The sequence below is a fragment of the Pempheris klunzingeri genome, chromosome 2, assembly GCF_042242105.1.
Source record: "Pempheris klunzingeri isolate RE-2024b chromosome 2, fPemKlu1.hap1, whole genome shotgun sequence".
In the NCBI taxonomy this organism is placed as follows: Eukaryota; Metazoa; Chordata; class Actinopteri; order Acropomatiformes; family Pempheridae; genus Pempheris; species Pempheris klunzingeri.
The window spans coordinates 17,409,567-17,426,441 of NC_092013.1; the positions used below are offsets into that span (position 1 = coordinate 17,409,567).

Consider the following 16,875-nt stretch of genomic DNA (forward strand, 5'->3'; position numbering starts at 1 on the left):
GCTAAAAGGTTTTTTTAACTTAATTAAATCGACCCAGATTTTTTTAAAAAAAGGCACGAAGAGCAAATGTGTTAAGAACACCGTCCCTTTGAAATCCTCTTTGAGAGTGGCATAGCTCCTTAGGGCAGTGCTTAAGATGTGTGCACAGCGAGTGTGTGGTTGAGCAGCATACAATGGCAGTGAAAGCAGGTGGAGTAGAAGGAACGGTTGGCAGTGAACTCGTCAGTTTCGCAGTAAATGTGCAGTGCAGGTTACATCAATAAAGGCCACAGATTCTCAAGACTAAAGTAAAGTTCCCATATATTTCTTCCCAGGGGCTGGAAAAGTCGCACTGAAGATGATGTCATGGCAGTTTCACGCGCGGCATCACCATGACAATAAGCTAAGAATCCCGCCTCCATGGAGGGGGGCACTATCTGTAGTGAAAAACGCAATCCAGAAAAGCACCTGGTACCAAAAGCGAGTAGAGTCGAGCGGAGTCTAGTCGTGCAGTGGAAACACAGCCTAATGGTCTGAAGCTCATTGATCTTTTCCTCCACATTGGAGCTGATGTCAGCCAAGAAGTGAGCTTCATTAGACGCTGCCACACTGTGTATTCTATTCTAGCTATTAAAAAACTGGCAATCTGCATAAAAAGAAGGAAGGCAAACATTCTCTAACTATATGTGAATTTAGTTTTGCACAGATTTTTATAAAAAAATAAGACCAGTTTTCAAACCTAAACTTTAGCCGCTCTACCAAAAATGTCCAAACAAGATTACTCATCTGTGACCATTTTCCTAATTAGGCAGTGACACAGTTTTGGTGATGTAAGATGGCTAATTATCCTCAGAGTTTCATGCACATAGGTAATAGCCAGCTCAGTCTTGAACCATTAAAAGTGCATGCTTGGAGAATTTCAGGGAAAATTATTCGAAAGTGAGTTGGATTTAATTTTTCATAGTTCCATACAGTTAGCTCTTATCTTTGACCAAACTATTCCGACTCTAAGTCCACTTACTTCCTTCATTATTGCCACAAGTTCAGTTAGTACCTTACACCTTGCACAACATCAGCATTCATTTGGAGTTGTGTCTGCATCCACCTGAAGTCCAGAATTTGATTTGTCATACTATATCTATACTAGCTCTTATCTTGCTTCACCCAGTGAATTAATAAAGGGAACAGATGACACGATTCTAGCAGTGTGTAGTATGTTCAGTGCATTATGATCTAATGTAAGTAAATATTTGTTCATTATTCCCCACATTCTATTGCTGATATGACATACTCAGTCCAATCCCAGCGGTGTTCATTACTCAAAGATAAAAAGCACTGAAAGTAGTGCGGCATCATTTCATTATTTTGTGTGTTTTCCTTTTATTAATACTCCTCCTTCCCGCTCTCTACCATCCTTTCTCCACTGCTGGTTCAGCCATGACAGTCATCTCAGCCGAGGTCATTATAATAAAAATCTAACTGTGAATATATTTGGCTGCGAGCCACAGAACAATTCATCACATACAAGACTCGTCATAGCGAAGGTTAAGAGCTGTTGAGAAGTAATTGCTATTTGGAGGCATGCTGACTGCAGCCCCTGTGAATGCGGCAATGTCCCGTTGATGTCCACTCTTTGTTGATTTGCTTTGGCACCTAATCTTATCTGTTGTTAGGCAGAAATACATATCTTTTTGGGCAGGGCATTCTTCGCCATAGCTCCCAGCAAAGGCAAAGAGGACAGTTATTATTACAAAAGGGATATTTAAGATCTCATGCTTGGTAAAGCAACACTCCTTCATAAATATGTGATGTGTCAGGCGGGTTTTGCACATGGAACATTCTTTTTTTTTTCCTATGGTGTTTTTTTTTTTTTCTTCTATGGCAACGTGACAAGACGACAGAATAGATTTGCTTGCAGTAAAAGAATCAGACAAACATCGGATCGTTTTGTGCCATTACAGCAAGACGGTTTCAACACAGAAAAATTCTGTCTACAACAATGACAAACTTCAGGTTCTGATGACAGATGAACAAAGAGTTTCAGAGCTCAGCAATAACTGTTTTAGTCCGTGATGCATCCACACAATCACACACACAATGGCACGGCTCGTCATTTACTATGAATCCAGCTGCACAGTGTGCAACGAACAGTCACATTCCTTGGGACTTGTTCAAATCTGCAACGTTGAGACAATCACTCGAGTAAAATAAGTTAAAACAGCTCGAGGAGAAGTGGGTAGAACAAAAAAGTAATTGAATCACAATACCACTGAATGAATTTAACAGCACAGGCCGATGATATACAGCAGTGTAAGAGACAATTCGCAGTGTCAACAAACCCTGTTTGATCCCCTGTAATGCTTCTTTGCCTTGATCGCCACAACTTACAAACCTACAGTACCCTTAAGGCCCCTATACACTGCACAATAACAGTCGTCTTATAGGGTCATTGTATGTAACTTTTGAGGGATGGCAGATTTTGCGACGAAATCCTGGACTGCCTGGATGTCCTATTGCATTGCATTGTTTTCTATTGCATTTGCTAATAAAGCCATTTTATCACTGATTCACCGCTAGAAAAAAACAACTTGGCCCGTGTTAGCATGACTCACATTCAATTGTAAACAGCGCCAAGTCATCTGTGCCGACACTGACAGAGAGGTGCTTTATTTTGTGTGACATGTTCTCCCAGTCGTGGCAATAATCCAGCATCTTAGCATCATTTTAATTGGGAGGAGAAATTCGTTGGAGCGTGAAGAGGAAAGGAGCTTCACTTGAAGAGTCATTCATGCAAATCCATTATTACTCCACCCAGTTTGACTGAGGCATAATAACAGGCGGTAGAATGTGGGGAAACAACAAGCGTGCATTGTAGCAAATTATTCATCACAAAACGTTAGGTTTACTCACCATTTTTGTCTGCTCGGCGGAAAATCTGAAAAAAAAAAAGAGGAGGGAGGAGATAGTTGTTAACTCTAGACAAGCATCACTGAGGGATTCTTGCTGTAAGAAGGTGCAGATTATTAAGAATCATGGCAATTTGTCAAAAACGCAATAGGTTGTTTGACATCTGCTGGGGAAGGTTCATTTGTTCTGCTGCACTGAACAGTAACATAACATAAACAAGGACATTCACAAAGGCTGTTACACTGTGAGTGTGAGTCATGTTAGGCTGAATGTCATTTGGCATTGCATCGGCTCTAAATAGGTTTATCACTTTTGAAGTAAATAGTAATTTCTGAAGAAGTGTGATGCCATTCAGTAACAAAGAGGCTAAACAGTAATTATTTTGCAGGTGCATGAGTCATGAAATCTGCTCAGGGTAAAAATGTATAAAATCTTAAATCTGCAGAAAGGCTTGCCATGCAGTTATCAGCCTGCTGTAAGCAGAATAAGTATTCTTTCTACTGTGGATTTGCACATCAGGTGAGATTTACTATTGTTTTATGTTTTACAGCTACCTGTTCTATTTGAGTATCGCACTTTTGGTTTGATTCGCTGTATGTAACGTAAACAGTTGCTGATTATACTGTATCCATTCATATGGAAGAGTAGCTGTTGCCGAGGTAACAACTAATGGGGATCCAGGCAGGGACGCGAGGTCAGCTGATCTCCCTGAGCACAACAATTTATTGAACAGAGTGGTCTAGTTAAACAATCGACTCCAAGCGTCAGTCACTATACGGCTGCTATTGGCTCCTGCTGCAGATAACTGCATTCACTGGCCAGTGGCTGCAGTGGTAGGTTGAAACCCAGTGTCCATCACTCCAGGCACCCATATGTGAGTCAACAGGCCATTTCCATTGCAGACATGTCAGCATGTCATGGATGGAGAAGCAGAGGTGCTGTTAATTTCATTAACAATGACAGTTGTGTGTTCCAGTTGTGGGGCGATGGTATCACACATACAGGCTCATTTACTGAGCCTTCATTAGTGTTTTTAATTACACCCATGCTATTACTTCTGTTCAGGGTGCTAACTGCTCTTTGCAGGCCAGTGGCCACTGATACATTGCAACCTTTAAAAATACGTAAATGATTCATGAACTGTTAGTTAAGCTTAGATATCTACGTGCTGTTTGGTATTTTCCTATCTAATTTGTTGACATATGTATAGAGACAGCAGTGAACACTGTCCTATTAGATCCGGTTTTGTTCACTCTATTCCCACTGGGGGTTTCTGATGCACTATGAAATGGTTTATAATTAGCAGGAGGGGGGCTGCAAAACCGAAGACAGTTGCATTTGCTGATGAGGACATTTCTGAATGAATAAGGGATAAATGGGCACTTAATAAACACAAAACTACCACCTCAAAAGCACTGCATCATGTTGCAATACAAGCAAAAAACCTGCTATGATCTGTTACTTTAGCTGGACCGCTTACAAAATGAGAAACACGACAAGAATGAATGCAGGACTTTTTGACATTCATACATTAATCTAAAACACTAAAATATGCTTTCAGTGTTCTGTTATTTCTTGCTGATGAGATTTTGCCAGTTGTCATCATTATTCTTTTGATTGCATGTCTGGTCTGGAGTTGGCAGGGATTATTGTAGTGATTGTCATGGAGACTTACTAATGAAAAGCCTATTATTTAACAGAGGTTTAAACATTGAGAACCACCAAAGACATCAACCATATACAGCCACTTTGCTTCGAGGCACGGGAGAAGAAACATGCTTGGCACAGATCAGCTGAAATCAACAACAGAACAACACGAGTGTGGATGAGTGACTAACACTGCTGAAGCCATTTGCTGGCTGACATGAACAAAACACAAAGCCATACAATATGGCTTCCGGCTGACCATGTGAGGCGTGTTTTTCAGCTGCGTGCAGCCTTGAAAATGACGGCTGCCTCCATGTCAAGAGAGGAAAACTCCAGTTTCCAGTTCCAGTCGGAACATCAACATGATTTTAAAAGACATAGACGTAGATTTAAAGAAAAGTGTTGATCTTCACTCCAAAATGTTATTTTCACTCACCAGTTTATTCCTAAAATCTAACAATGAGGCAGGATCTGACTGCGCTGCACAAATAATCAGACAGGTTTGTAACCATCATCACTAAATCACTGATCTGGACTGAAAACAAATTTCATTCCCTTTCAGATGCCTATTAACACTCATCTGCAGAATTCTCTATTTGCAGGCAGACACAACTAAAGCACAGTGACACAAAGTCTAAGCAGCCCTTGAAAATCAAATAGATGTTTCAAAATTGAAAATTGTTTGGGTGACAAGTTCAATTGATTGACTTTAATTTCATGTCCAACAGGTGGTTTGGATTATTTGACTAAAGCAGGTAAAACCTAATTCATTATAAATCATGTCGACTCCGGAAACATGAACCCATGTAGCACCAACAAAGCTGATTATCGACGGCCAAAACTATGAAAATAAACAGGATGAGAACTTTCTCCAAGTCTGCTGTGCACAGAAATACAAAATTAAACATATGCTGGCCCTCTGTTTCCTATAACGAAACACCTACATGGTTTTGCAAAGAAGCGATGCAATGAAAGAGAAAAAAATATGATGTGTTATATCCTATCGATTGCTCCACTCCCTTAGTTTGTTGTTTCCATTGTTAGGAAGCGGTCAGGGCTGACATGCTCGTCAGTTGTGACCTACAGGTTATTAATAACAGCAGAGCCTGCTCCATGCTTTCATTTTCCATAGGTCAACAAGCTCGAGTTCTGCACTTCTGCCCTCTGTCTGTCAGTGTCTGTCTCTCTGCAGCTTCAGCCCTGACTAATAACAAGAGCCATGGTATTTGAAACCACCCCTCAACACACTCATTGCTCTGTTTTTGAATAATCCATCTAGACTCAAAGGTGACGGTAAAGTGGCAAATTGCTGCCCGTGTTAGGCCTCTTGTTTAAAGTGAAATTCAGAGTTTAATAGCATAATTGCGGGACATTCTGACTCACCGAACCTCCTCATTCATTACAGGAATCTACGATTGCTATCCGACTAGGATATATTCTGCTGTACAGTAAATCTTTTCCCTTCTCAGTCAGCAGCCTTTTTCTTTTCCCCTTTGGCACTGTAACCCATCTAAGCCACGTTTTTTCTCCTCCTGCTCAATTCAGTGGAGAGCAGGTACATCACTGTTAAACTTGTTTGCTGTTTGGCAGTATCTTCAGTGTCAGGAGACAATAATGCATCATTTACAGCAAGCCCAGAAAAGGTCAGACCTGCTTCCCAGAGCGCCGCTGTTCTGATGTCACTGTGGCAGGTGTTAAGACCTCAGGTTCTCTCAGGCTCTGCTGACACACTGTTTTGTGCAGGGCTTTGCATTTTGCACTTGAGAAAGAGGCAATGATCCTTGGAGCTAATGATCATATCTTATTGATTGTATTATGCATGCTGTATTTACTTCTTGCGATTTTTCTCGGAGAGTCTTAGTGATTCACTGAGATGCGTGTTTCTTCAGTAAAGATGAGAGGGAAGACAGAGATGCAAGTGAGAGAGAGAGAGAGAGAAAGAGGGAGAATCAGAGCTTGTGCTGGTGATCAAGGCAGAGCCACGGGATACACAAAACAAAGACATTTAAAAAGCATGTGGATGCTAAAACCACCTCCCACAGCCAACACCAGCCAACATCAGCATCATTAATTGTCTCTGGCCTTTGAACAGGATTTTTTTTTTTTTCTGGCATCGCTGTTTCTCTCATTCTGGGAATGAAAGTCAGCAGAGTCAGTACTGTGATGGTCTGCATCTCTAACATTGGTTGGCTCATTATCATGTGAAAAGGACTCAGTGAATACCTACTTTTGATGAAAGAGGCTCTTTCTGTTGAATTTTACTCTGCAGCATGTTTTTTTTTTTTTAATAATTTGGTGTGGTTATTACAAAGAAAACACTTTTTACATGAGTTAATACCCCCATCTACTTAGTAATTCTAGTCCGTTTAAATCTCCGGTAGACTGCTGGAAATCAATAATGATAAAGTTCATCCACCAGTATTATCCCTGAAAATCAATCAGGATTGATCTGCTTTACAACTTTACAACGGCACACAAAGTATTCTTGTTGTCAGGTTTAATAGCTGACCAGCTGACCTTATTCAGCCTACTTCACACTGTGCGGGGACTGCTGGAAATACCACAGCAACATATGACATCTCTACCTGCTACAAATAAAACAAAAATTTGCGTTCTTAAGTCGAAATCTGTCAGCTGTTGACATTCCAGTGTTTGCACATTGTTTCAAGATCCTACAGACAAAACAAATTTTAAAAAAAAAGAGGTGAGAAGAGAAAGATCAGACATGCGTGGCATTGAAAACCAAGGCAGCATGTCCTTTTCCGACAATAGAATATTAAGTATTTCTAGTCTCTAGACTAGGCAACTAAAACACAATTAAGTTTTTGAGTTGCGGACCATCAAGCAGAGTTTGCCTGTGAGCGTTTGAGCTCCATCAACAGAAAAACTCAAGACTGAAGACTGAGGCACTTTGGTGCTGAAGCCCGTTCAGGGACAGCGTGCACAGACACAGTGACAACTCTGCAAAATTTGTCTTTATTCAGACAAGGCTGTCTGTGTGATGCATTAGTGGCAGAGCAGACAGAAATCTGTCACTTAAGAGCTCAGTTTTGGATGCAGCGCTGGCCTACTAACCCAGGACAGTATGTGAAGGGTGGATAATTACTGTGTTGATGGATGGGTTATAGCGCGCTGTGGTGGGTTAATCAAGCAGTGGGTGTTAACGGTTTATGTTCCAGTTAGAGTAGATGTGTCTGTGTGCATGTTTGGTGTGTGTATTCATGAGTGTGTGTGTGTGTGTGTGTGTGTCAGACACAAGAGAAAACACTGCACTCAAAAAAGAGAAATCTATGGCATAAAACACAGGACACCATTCATAAGCAATTAGGTTTATCTATCTATTATTATAATTTATCTATTTTGTGTGTGTGTGTGTGTGTGTATTGTTACATAAGGCTATTAAAAGACCAGAGGTGTTTCTGTGTGTGTGTGCACGCTTACAAAAAGAGGAGAACCCCCCGACAGCCCCTAAACCTGTCCGACTGTGAGAGCTTAATTTATCATGCAGAGGCAGCAGCTGCAGCTCTTCCTACTTTCCTGTCTCACACACACACACACACACACACACACACACACACACACAAACACACACAGACACACACAGCCAAATACTGTATCAAGAGAAAAACATTTCTGTTTTCCATTTCATGGTAGAATTTTCTGGAAACAACGAGCAAAGGAGTCAAAATTACAACTCTGCACTATCTGTAAACTGTTCTTTAGATCAATCATCTATTTTCTCCCCCCACCCATTCTGATTTCACACACTTTAAACTGTATTTTGACTTTTCCAGTTAATATGACAGGACGCCAGGATGAACAACAGGGGTAGCTGATAGCTGTGACGACCTGAAGGCTGAACAACCACTTCTCACGGTGATGTGAGAGTAAGGGAAGGCGAGCCACTCACATCATGAAAGATAGTAAGCCCTTGTCCGGCGGTGTGCAGCGGCGGCGGCTGCTGCAGCTGAGCCCGAAGATGCTTCTGTTTGGCCGACTGCAGGCACATAGTGATCATCTCCGTACAAGCCAGCATCTCTGAAACCGCGTCCGCACAAAACAAAACACACGCGCACACCTCGATCGCTCACGTCGCAGAGGAAAAAAAGAAAGAGTGCGAGGCTGGAGTGAAAAGTGAGGGTGCTGAGGTGCGGAGGAGAGGCAGGCTGCAGGTGCGACAGACGCTCAAGTGAAGCCGAGCAGGCGGGGATGCTCCTCAACTTTGTGGTGCGCTGCTGAGCAGGGCTGTCAGCCCCTCCTGCTGGAGCCGCCGTGATTGGCTCGTTTAGTCTGAGCCACGCATCTGGATCACGCTGCCCCCCTCATCAGGACCGAAATGCCTTTCCTTTCCATTTTAACATAATATACAAACTTCGGTATCGGAACCGTAACTTCACTTTTTGGATATAAAGATGATGCAGTGAGAGATTCAGATTTAGAGATTTAGAGTTCGCCTCCAAGTTGGCTCCGATTAAAATAGCGCACATCACGTGGAAGAGGCCAAAATTACCGTGAGCCTGACATTTAAACTGGATGCAAAGTGTCAACGCTGTGACATCTGACTGCCGCCAGTAGTGATGCATTGATGGACCTCCAACTTTGAGCTGTAAAACAGAAGTAGGCCAACTTTTGACAGATGCTGCCACCTGCTGGACGCTGGAAGTCAACGCGGTTGGAGAGCTGATCGGCGTTTGACAGCATGAAAACACACCAATAAGGGAAAATGAAAAGGATCGTGTGCACAGCTAGGTGCTCGCTGAAGAAGCATCTGGCTTAACCAGCTTATTTTAAGACGCAGAAACTTTTAAGGAGCGAGACGAGGGGCGGGGCAAAGCTGTGACCCTTTAAACATTTCTCTTCCTGAACTTGACTCAGTTTCGCTTTCTGTTCTACCTGCCGAGGAGCGAGAGCCGGATCGGGTCGCTTAGTCCTCACCAGGCTGTCATTTCTCCTCCAGCTGGACCTACAAACGACTCTTCTCTCGCCAGAGGAAGTGTGTGTGTGTGGTTGTGTGTGTGTGTGTGTGTGTGTGTTGGATGCGGCAACAGCTGGACGTAAAACCCGTCCCATACGCAGCTCTGTTTCGCGGCACGTTTGGCATTAACCTGTCGCTTCAGGTGTAACCATGGCCTCTGAAGTTACACCGCAAGTCACTTTAACGGAGGGTGAGCAGCTCAACGTAGTTTCAATTTTGTTATGAGTGATCTGACCTAATGACATGTCTCATAACCTTCCCTGGTATAGCTATTAGACACCCCCCTGCATTTAATTGTTTCATGGCCCAGAGAAAAAAGAACATGTTCTATGTATGGTAATGTTAAACACTGAGCTCTGTCAGAAGTGCTTTAGGGGACAGTGACAGTGGTTCATGTGTGAGAGTACACTGCAGACAGAGCAGCTCATAGTTCACTGAACGGCTGTAGCAGACGTCACAGAGGAGACATGACTGCATTGATAATAACTTGACTTGAGGACAGGAACTCTTCCCTTGCCCCCCCCCCCATGCAGCTGAGGAGCTGGCCCTCTCCCTGGGCGAGGCCCTGAGCAGCGGGGACGGCCAGGAGTCAGCCAAGCTGTGCCAGAGGCTCTCACAACTGTGTCTTCCAGTGTCTGTCAGCATCAAGAGTCAGGCCTACCCTCAGGACTCCATCAGGTGGGGCACAACCGTGTGTGTGTGTGTGTGTGTGGGTGTGTGTGTGTCTGTGTGCCACTTCCTTATTTTGAAGGCCTGCGTTTATTTTTAGAGTGAGGTGTGTTTTGAATTGGGATTGCGTACTGGATAAGGACAGGGGGAGTGAAGATCATGTATGTGGCAATGAGAAATTAACACAGACAGTGTGCGCATGCATGCAGTGTATGCGTCTGTGTGTGTGTGTGTGCGTCTGTGTGTGTGTGTGTGTGCGGTTACTAGCTAGTAGCTGCATGTGTGTGGAGGTTAGATGCGTGTTAAATGGTTGTTGTGCAATGAGAAGAAACAAAAGTGAGATAAGGCCGTGTCTGCTGTTTCTGTTCTGCAGGTTGTGGGTTGGAGTGGAGGATGCTCAGTCAGAAACTTACATCCCAGTCACTGTTGTGGTCTCCTCTGACATGACAATTGCACAACTTAAAGAGAAGGTACTGCTGTGACAGTGTTAAACTGTAACATTAACTTTGAATATCTTAGCAAGCATGTAAAACCTCATCGGTGATATACTGATGAACTCAGCTGTGGTTCATTCTGACCTTTCGCTATTTCCTTTGGATTGTTATCTAACAGCATATTACAGTATGTTGTTGTAGGTCAATACTGCTCTGTTATTGTGTTTTCAAGTTTTATGGTACACAGCTTCTGCTACAATTTTGTCACATACAGATGTTGTTGCGTGGCTTTATTTAAATGCAGTGCTTAAAAAAAAATCTAAGCAAGTATTAGTTTTATCCGTATATTATATTTATATTTATACCGTAGTTACTAGCACACATGTTCATAGCACTACTCTGTATATAGCACCTGTAATCCTGTAATTCTGTATATTCTGTACATACCTTATATATATTTCTGCACTTTTTCTACAAATTGCACTTCTGGTTAGATGCCAAACTGCATTTCATTGCCTTGTACTGTACAGGTGTAATGACAATAAAGTTGAATCTAATCTAATCTAATCTAATCTATTGAATTGAAATGACATTGAGTGATCTGTCTATCCCTCGTTTTGTGTTCGCAGTTCAGCCACGACTACGGGTTCACCCCCTCGCTGCAGCGTTGGGTGATCGGGAAGCGGCTGGCCCAGGATCGGGACACGCTGTACAGCCACGGCGTCCGTCAGACCGGAGACAAGGCCTTCTTGTTCATCCTCTCCGCACATGCTGCTCATCTCACACGGCAGCAACACAATCAGGACCAGGAGCAACAACGCATAGAGGGTCAGTGACACACGCACAGATCAAGGCTACACATGACACTTATTCTCTTTGTCAGTTCATCTGCTCACTCACTTCTATCTAATCTGTATCTGTATCTAATCATCAAGTACTGACGTTTGAACTGTGATGAACGCACTCATTTGACAGTGTTTGCTATTTGATACAGACACATTTCAGTCAGTACTGGAAGCGTATTGAGTTTCAATACCTGCCTCCTATTACAGGAGTCAACTTACCGGTTGATGTAGTTTGATGGAATGGTATCTATTTTTAGGCATTGTGGAGTCAATGGAGGTGATGCAGCTTTTTCCCAGAGGGCTGGGCGGAGGTGGTGGTGAGAAGATGGCTCCTCCCCCAGAGACTCAACTCATTCCTCCTCCTCTTCCTCCTAAACCTAAACCTGCTAAACCCACACCTGCTGTGCCTCCTAAACCTCAGGTCAGAACACGAACATTATGTCTGCGGTGGGACTGAGCCTGTAAGTGTTGTAAGGGGCTGTGCAACCACACTGACTATCTGTGTGTGTGTGTGTGTGTGTGTGTGTGTGTGTGTGTGCAGTTGGGCTGGGAGTGCACTCAGTGTACATTCCTGAACAAACCAACGCGTCCTGGTTGTGAGATGTGTGGAGAGGAGCGACCAGAGCAATACGAGGTGCCTGGCGTCTACCAGCCAGACCAGCAGGAGATTCTTCGAATACAGCAGGAAGAGCTGGCCATGCTGCAGTACGAACAGGTAAAACTGTTATTAACTAGGACTCCTGAAAGCTTTTCAGCCTGATTCTAGTTTTTTATCTAAATCGGACCTATTCCTTGTCACCGAGACTCATTGAATTAAATGATATGGTTGTTGTGAGGGAATTAATCGACAGTAGATTTTTCACAGTGCAGCCGGCATCTTGTCTTTGCTGGAGTCATCTTTGTATTTCTAAAACTTGAAAGTGCACATAGATCTCAGTGGCCACATTATTAGGTACACCTGTACAAATTCAATGCACCAGCTCGGTTATTGAGATTATTGAGATTTAACTATGGTTAAAGGCTGTGTTGTACTGGACTGCATTATACTGAGAGGTGTTTGTAATTTTTGTGTCTTCTCTATACATTAGGGGGGCAGACTATCTGAAATAACTTTCAGTATAATGTAGTTCTATACACCACATTACTAAACTAATGTATAACCTCAATGCTAAAATATAGCATATAGCAAAAATCTAATTGAATTAATGCTCTTATGAGAGTTTGAAAATAATTCATAAAGGGAAGATTACACAAAAAAGTGGACACAAACCAGCAAGGTTTTACACTTATTTGTTTTTGCATTTTGCTCTGTTACACTGTTCTGTTAATGTTCCCATTTTAAAGCTGTGCAGTGTTTCCATCCTGTTTTTGTAATTTGCTGGTCTTGGCTCCCTCGTACAGAAGAGGTTATGCAATAGTTTAACTACTGCTCTTTGTAATATGTATGATAAATGCAGAACCAATAGATGACACATACACAAGACCCAAACAAGCAGACTGAATTCTGGGTATGTAAACATAACAACACCACATAGTGGAGTCTATAAAAGCTTTGGGGAAACTATTAAAGCTGCTGCCAGGAGCTTTTTGCTTTCAACAGCCTTCAGCTGTTTCACTTTCCATTTTGTGGAAAGTCATGTCAATTTGTTGTGAATCTCAGTAATGTGAGGATTGTGATGAAGGCTCAGCAGGAGGAACGAGAGAGGAACTACCTGTACTTGTTGGCAACAGAGGAACAGAACCTTATTCCCAACACCACAGAGACGGACTGTCCCATCTGCTTTTCTACCCTGGAGCCAGGAGACGGCATCGTGCTCAGAGAGTGTTTACACTCCTTCTGCAGGTCTGACCATTTTTTTGTAGCTTTGTCATAGATCGTGAAAATGATGGGAGTCTTGTCTGCATGTTAGATTTAATGCATCGGTACGTTTTTAATTTTCTTATGTGTGTGTGTGTGTGTGTGTCCTTGTTCAGGGAGTGTTTAAAAGGGACAATAGTGAACAGTCAAGATGCTGAGGTTTCCTGTCCTGACAATTGTGACAGCAAGCTACTGGACCGAGAGATCAAAGCGGTGAGAGCAAGACTGTAAACCAAGAACGTTTCAGAGTGTATGGTCAAAAAAAGTCCCAATCTGATGAATAATAATTCTAATAATGATGTAGACAGTCATGGGTTACGCCTGTGACCATGTTTTGGACAATGATTACAGGAAATTCTTACAATCAAAGTTAGCGCATCAGCTTTTATCAATGTAATGCTTAATTTGTTCTGACATTTCATAGTAGAAAACCCCCAGAGCCTTTAATGTGCAGCAGGTCACAAGTTCTTTATGTTTTTTTTTTCCCATAAAGACAACAACCCTACAGTACGTATACTTTTACTCTCTCTGTGTCTCTGTGTGATCCTGGGTACAGCTGCTCACAGAAGAGGAGCACCAGCGGTTTCTGGAGTTGCGTCTGAGCATCGCGGAGAGCCGCTCGGAGCACAGCTTTCACTGTCAGACTCCCAACTGTCAGGGCTGGTGCGTCTACGAGGACGACGTCAACGAGTTCCACTGTGAAATCTGCGACAACATCAACTGCATCCTCTGCAGGGTAGTTTTCTGACGTTGTCTGTACTAAGTGAGCCAGATTTTCTCCCTGTGTGGTAACAGTAGAAACACCAAACATAAAGGGAGCTGTGTGTGTTTGCAGGCCATCCATACTGACATGAATTGCAAGGACTACCAGGATGACCTGCGCATCCGAGCAGAGAACGACCAGGCGGCTCAGCAGACTAAGCAGATGCTGGAGGTGGGTCAGCCTTAAAGCTCTGTGTGATAACGTGGCAAAGTAGTCCTGTAGTCCCTCCTATAGACTGTATACAAGAAGTGGACGTAGCCACCATAATGTCACCATTATTAGACTTGTTACATTTGAGTATTTAATCAAATGTCCTCATGATGAATCATGAATAAAAGCACAAATTCATATCGGACCAGATTTGCCTCTAGGACACTCTTCTCTCTTTACCTTTAAACTGAGATGGCTGGTGGAGTGATTTCTTCTGCATTAGTTTTAAGCGCTCTCTCGTCAGTCTCGGGTTGGCATGTACATTTGAGCTCACTGTCTGCACTTTATTCTGTAGTTGATTTGCTCATTAGATATGAGCCAGCGAGAACTCTCAGGTCCACAGACAATGGCCTTTTAACTGCCCCTGGTGGTAACTCTTAATGCAGGGGAGGCTGCCTTCTGTATGTATGCCCCAAGTAGATGGAGCATTTCCAATTGATTTCCAACCCTGCTGGGCACTGATTCTGGCTTGGTTAGTTGTATACTCTATATTCTGTTTTAATATCATTTTAATATGTTGTGCGTTTGTGTTCTTAGAATCACCACCATTGCACTTCCTGTACGACAGGCGTCCTGATCTGTTTTTTTGAGCGTTTCTCCCTGTGGCTATTTTACGTTTTACGTGATTTCTCCATATGTCAATATAGAGCTTGCTACAGAATGGGGAGGCCATGAAATGTCCACGGTGTGACATCATCGTGCAGAAAAAAGATGGCTGCGATTGGATCTGCTGTTTGATGTGCAAGATAGAAATCTGCTGGGTGACCAAACAAGCTCGCTGGGGACCAAAAGTAAAAAAACATTCACTCACATGTGAAACAGAAAAACACTTCCCCACAGTGTTGGTTCAGCATTCAGTTTGAGCTGAGCATATAAATCTCTACTTTGTTGAATTTTACAGGGCCATGGCGACACATCTGGGGGCTGCAGATGCCGATTGAATAATCAGCCTTGTCATCCCAACTGCCAAAACTGCCACTGAAGCAAGCGCACTAATGAACATACACATGGCTGCAAGGGTATGCACATGTCAGCTCATGCACAGGCTGCTGCTGGCTACATGAATGTGTTCTATTGAATTATCTTTCTTACTTTGAGCCTTGCTTGTACGTTTCCTTCATGGTGTGGAAGCCACAAATACAAATCCTATGCATAAGCCATACAAACTGCCAGCTGTATGTCCTGAGGCTACTAACCTTTAGTGTGAGAAAATAAGCTGTAATGGAATCTTCTACAATAATGATACGTTTTGGTTTTTTTTGTGATGAATTAATGCTTAATATACATTTTGACATCTGGCACTACTTTCATCACAACTCAGTTTGAAGAGCCAGTCATGATATCGTGTTTCTTTGAGTTTTGCTTCAACATAAAACTCATTCTTTGCTCAGACAAACACACCAAAATGCTGTTTTTAATCTTTCTAAACAGGCCGATAATCAAATGCTGTTAATACTGTTCTTCTCTGTATGAAGTATGGCTGCAACTGATTAACTAATATTAATGCTCATTCATAACTCGTGTCAGTTCTCATCATTTAGTCAATAAAACAGCAGAAATACAAATGAATGTTGCCTTTACTGGAGCCTGAAGGGATGTCTTCCTCACTAAAGTGACTTAAAAAGTCTTTTGAAGTTGTAAGCAGTGTATTTCTAGCTATTTCTGTGTGATAAATGGCTAAAATGATTACCTTAACAGAATTGTGATGGTGGTAGATTTTCTTGCAGTCAACTAATAAGACTGGGGTGAAGGATGTTGTTTACATTAAATGAATGCGTTCATAATGCAAAACAAGCTGCTCCCGATGCACTAAAAGACTTCTCAGATTGAAACATAGAGCGCTGGACATTAAATGATGCTGTTTTTTTTTTTATCAGGTATTCAGGACTTTATCTCTAGTTCTTCAGTGTTCATTCCACAGGAACTGTCACCAATGTCCTGTTACAGTATATCATGTTTATGTCTTGTGTCTATGAAGTTTGTTGGTTTACTCGCATGTTGTTTATTTTTTTTTTTTAAGTGACAGGCCCCAACTCCAATAAACTGGAACCACAAGCATACCATGCTAGTGTTGATTTTATCGTGCTAAATCAGTGGTCTGACGCCGGACAGCTGAATTCAACAGGAGAGCTGAAGCTGTAGAGATAAGCCCGACGAAGTCTAGTTTAGGCTGTATTAAGTTTAACCAGCATAGTGATGAGCCTTCCTGTGCCGTCCTGAAATGGCCAACGTGTCACTCGGCAAAACTGTTTTTGGGGAAATGTAAAACTGGGTCATTTCTTCATAATCTTCAAGTGAGTAATTCAGGTGGATCCAGATGAATTCAGGAAAATATCCTTGCAGTATTTAGTTGTACGCTCTGTCAAAATCATTTTACACATTTATGTATAAATGTGTCCAAACAAATTCACTGAACATTTTCACTCTAGTTTATTAGCATTGTCTTGTACAACTTTACATTAGTGTGATCGCTTTGTTATAACAAAGTAAACATAAAAAGGCAGATAAATCATATAGTGCAACGAAAACAATAGATGAAACCCACTGAGTGCAGATACATGGTGCATTACAATACTGCTGAACAACTA

General features: G+C 42.3%; 2 protein-coding genes across 2 annotated transcripts in view; one reads left to right on the forward strand and one right to left on the reverse strand.

The window, feature by feature from the left end:
* necab3 (N-terminal EF-hand calcium binding protein 3) overlaps positions 1-8,569 on the reverse strand; it is a 33,946-nt gene extending 25,377 nt beyond the window's left edge. The window contains exons 1-2 of the mRNA XM_070849162.1: positions 8,444-8,569; positions 2,890-2,914 (exon numbers count right to left, since the gene is read on the reverse strand). Of these exons, the coding sequence (XP_070705263.1) occupies positions 2,890-2,914; positions 8,444-8,569 (151 nt within the window). The remainder of the gene's footprint in view (positions 1-2,889; positions 2,915-8,443) is intronic.
* A 966-nt stretch (positions 8,570-9,535) lies between these two features.
* rbck1 (RanBP-type and C3HC4-type zinc finger containing 1) lies at positions 9,536-16,338 on the forward strand. The gene is made up of 12 exons (XM_070851174.1): positions 9,536-9,698; positions 10,042-10,186; positions 10,551-10,647; positions 11,241-11,439; positions 11,714-11,877; positions 11,998-12,171; positions 13,139-13,299; positions 13,431-13,527; positions 13,871-14,050; positions 14,150-14,248; positions 14,935-15,078; positions 15,189-16,338. Exons 1-12 carry the CDS (start codon positions 9,659-9,661, stop codon positions 15,267-15,269), a joined length of 1,581 nt encoding a protein of 526 aa, XP_070707275.1. The 5' UTR covers positions 9,536-9,658; the 3' UTR covers positions 15,270-16,338.
* The last annotated feature ends 537 nt before the right edge of the window (positions 16,339-16,875 follow it).

What these genes read in the sequence shown, in the direction of transcription:
- rbck1 (XM_070851174.1), top strand. Translation starts at nt 9,659, where the DNA reads ATGGCCTCTGAAGTTACACCGCAAGTCACTTTAACGGAGG. An exon ending in TTGCACAACTTAAAGAGAAG is followed by an intron (nt 10,648 to 11,240) that starts GTACTGCTGTGA and finishes TTGTGTTCGCAG; the next exon opens with TTCAGCCACGACTACGGGTT. An exon ending in TCAACTGCATCCTCTGCAGG is followed by an intron (nt 14,051 to 14,149) that starts GTAGTTTTCTGA and finishes GTGTGTTTGCAG; the next exon opens with GCCATCCATACTGACATGAA.